The 652-nt window shown below is 38.7% G+C and overlaps 1 protein-coding gene across 4 annotated transcripts in view; it reads left to right on the top strand.

Moving 5' to 3' along the window:
• Positions 1-652, top strand: part of tom1l2b (target of myb1 like 2 membrane trafficking protein b) — a 16496-nt gene that overhangs the window by 15424 nt on the left and 420 nt on the right. For all 4 annotated transcript variants that reach the window (XM_032502775.1, XM_032502776.1, XM_032502773.1 and 1 more), the window contains one exon: positions 594-630. In XM_032502775.1, coding sequence (XP_032358666.1) covers positions 594-630 — 37 coding nt within the window. The remainder of the gene's footprint in view (positions 1-593; positions 631-652) is intronic.

Raw genomic sequence — 652 nt, 5'->3', positions numbered from 1 at the left:
AATGAGATTTTTGATAAATTATCATCAGTAATGTAGATATAATGACTAAGTGGGTAAGGGCAAATAATAGAACAGCTAGAGCAGTCTGGTAAGATCAGAAAAGGATATCACTTTACTGTAATGCAGCCTTTAAAACCAGGAAAAGACAACATTTATTCCATATTACAATATTACGATTTCCATAATCTAGGACGATATCTAGTCTCATATCACGATATTGATATATTGCCCAGCCCTACATTCAGATAGTGTTGTCTGATATCAAGTCAGACTCAGTGGTAAGTGAAACCAAAGAAAAGGGACAGACACAGAGCTGTAGTGCACCTTTTAATTAATTAATTAACTTTAGCGGTTATCAGGAAAATAAAACGCTGATACAGGAAAATCTGCAAACTGCAAAAAAAGGGATAATCGGCCAGGGCCGATAATCGGTCTATCCCTAGTATATACAGTACAGGGTGTGTGGTGGTTTGGGGCAGAAACCAGGTTCAGAACTGGGTTTGCAGTGGTTTGCAGTGGTTTGCAGTTAATTAGCTTTAGCAGAGTCAACTCCCAGGTGTGACAGTGTTGTCTTTCTTTCTCTTTTTTACCAGATAGGAGATGACGGCGAAGAAGGCGTGACAAGTGAAGGTAGGGCATCATAAATCTTTTT

The sequence above is a fragment of the Etheostoma spectabile genome, chromosome 21 (genome assembly GCF_008692095.1).
Source record: "Etheostoma spectabile isolate EspeVRDwgs_2016 chromosome 21, UIUC_Espe_1.0, whole genome shotgun sequence".
Lineage (NCBI taxonomy): Eukaryota > Metazoa > Chordata > Actinopteri > Perciformes > Percidae > Etheostoma > Etheostoma spectabile.
The sequence above is the reverse complement of the archived record's forward strand: the minus strand, read 5'-3'. Positions and strand labels throughout refer to the sequence as shown.